At 34.0% G+C, this 2,527-nt stretch overlaps 1 protein-coding gene across 1 annotated transcript; it reads left to right on the forward strand.

Moving 5' to 3' along the window:
• Positions 1–323: 323 nt before the first annotated feature.
• LOC112833115 (olfactory receptor 4L1-like) lies at positions 324–1,262 on the forward strand. Its single transcript, XM_025884096.1, has one exon. It carries the CDS (start codon positions 324–326, stop codon positions 1,260–1,262), a length of 939 nt encoding a protein of 312 aa, XP_025739881.1.
• The last annotated feature ends 1,265 nt before the right edge of the window (positions 1,263–2,527 follow it).

Genomic DNA, 2,527 nt, shown 5'->3' on the forward strand with positions numbered 1-2,527 from the left:
CATGGTTCATAAACTCATAAACTCATGATAGAAATGAGAAATCACTGTGGAGATGCACTCTATGCCTGCAAACTCTGTTTACAAATTTGTACAATGAATTTCTTATCTTTTGTGCCTTTCTGGCTGAAAATAAATTTGTTAATGTGAATGTTGCTTTAATTAATAAATTAAATGTATTTTTCAGAAATGTTCATCTTTTCTCTTTCTATAGGAATCAAATACTTTCATATGTCTATATCTTCAAAACTCTCACAGTTTAAGTTATCACTTTTTCCAGATTTTCTACATTTTAATGACTTTCTGAAAACCCCTACATAGACTAGATGGATATGATGAATAACTCAGTATCTGAGTTTGTATTGTTAGGACTCACCAACACTTGGGAACTTGAGATTTTCTTTTTTTGCGTATTTTCGTTGGCCTATGCAGTGACTGTGGCAGGAAACCTTCTCATCGTGGTCATCATAACCTTTGACTCACTTCTGTACTCCACACCAATGTACTTCCTCCTTGGAAATCTCTCCTTCCTGGATATGTCTATTTCCACAATCACAACCCCTAAGATGGTCACAGATTTCCTCAGGGAGAATAAAACTATATCTTTGTGGGGCTGTATGGCTCAGATGTTCTTCCTCCACTTTTTAGGCGGCAGTGAGATGACTCTTCTCATAGTTATGGCTGTTGATCGGTATATTGCAATATGCAAACCTCTTCACTACACATCCATCATGAATCGCCGGGTCCTCGTGGGCTCTGTGCTGCTATCATGGGTTGTTGGTTTTGTGCATACAATGAGCCAGATGGTTTTTACTATCACCTTGCCCTTCTGTGGGCCCAATATAGTGGACAATATTTTTTGTGACCTTCCTCTAGTTCTAAAACTTGCCTGCACTGAGACCTATGTTCTGGAGTTACTGGTAATTGCTGACAGTGGTCTGTTGTCTTTCATCTGCTTCACACTCCTGCTCATTTCCTATACTGTCATTCTGGTAACTGTCCAACATCAATCCTCTGGTGGACTCTCCAAGGCTCTGTCCACATTGTCTGCTCACATTACTGTGGTCACTCTGTTTTTTGGGCCATGTATCTTCATTTATACTTGGCCATTCAGTAGTTTTTCAGGGGATAAATTTCTTTCTGTGTTTTATTCAGTTATCACACCCTTACTGAACCCCATTATTTACACTCTGAGGAACCAGGAAATGAAAGCAGCCATGAGTAGACTGAGGACCCAACACATCAGATCCAGACAGGCCTTCTAGGAAACAATCATGATGATGAAGCTTTTTAGTGCAAAACCCATGTACAATACATCTCAGAATAAGTTGATATTAATTCATTTTGTTTGTAAATTTTTTTTAATATTCATAATATATATTGAAATTATCAAATGTTCCATCATTACATTTCTATAACATGTTTGGTGTTATTGGAAGAATGATTATTTTAATTAACATTCAATTCAGTTAGGGTTAATACTTTTTAATGTAATAAAGAATTAAACAGAAAAAAACTGACTCACAAACTATAGCTGGAAACCGAGAAAGGTCCAAGACTAAATTTCATTAAATAAAAAGGAATCAAAAAGGAATTTATTTATCTATTTTTAATTCAGAATTAGGGGACTTTCAACTAAATTATCTAGCTGACTAAGTGTGCATGTAATTATATGAACTCATAAATTCCTAAACACACACACATAAACTCACAGTTTTGTGGATCCTAATATGTGTAAGGATTATTTTTTAACAAGGCAAACAGACTAGTTTATATGAGTAGATAGATCTAAGTGTCATTTACTCAAAAGAAACACATATTTCTTTCTTAAAAAAATAAAAATTCCACCTAACATATATATTACACACAGCTCATTTTACCTTATTCCTTCCTTCATGTTTGTATACATATTTGTTCTCATGTATCTCTCAAGAATCAAGTAAGAGCATTACTATTATGTTAATCCCCATGGAAAAGGGAAAATGAAGAAGCCCCTATATATTCCAGGCAATCACATCACAACAAAACAGGAAGTATTCAAGCTGCCTACCTTGTGTAAAGTGTATTAAGTTAAAATGTTTCATCTATGGTTCATGGGTATTAGAATAAAAAGACATTGTATGGCCTCTTTGATATCAAATTCAAATGCCCTGTTCTCTCCCAAACACTCAGGAACCTTTTTATAGGCTTTTATTCAATACTTTTTCATCATTGCCTCTTAAGCGATATGTGTAATATAGTAATTATAGACTAAAGGATACTTTAAAGATGTATTCGTAGCCATATGTGCATCATATATCTTAGTCTAAAATTTTATTTTAAAAAACTTTGAAGAGGATAGGAACTGGGTCCCTAAGGATCATTGGGCATATATATATTTGTATCTATTTCTTATGAATTAATTCAATCATAGAATTAAGTGTAGACATTGATATAACATGTAGCTTTATCAAATTTAACACTTTGCCACATTTATTTCAGATACTTTTACTACAAAATGGATTATTAGTGATAATAAAGACTCCTAAGC

This window comes from Callorhinus ursinus, unplaced genomic scaffold, assembly GCF_003265705.2.
Source record: "Callorhinus ursinus isolate GAN/ISIS: 27379988/994484 unplaced genomic scaffold, GSC_fseal_2.0 scaffold25, whole genome shotgun sequence".
NCBI lineage: Eukaryota > Metazoa > Chordata > Mammalia > Carnivora > Otariidae > Callorhinus > Callorhinus ursinus.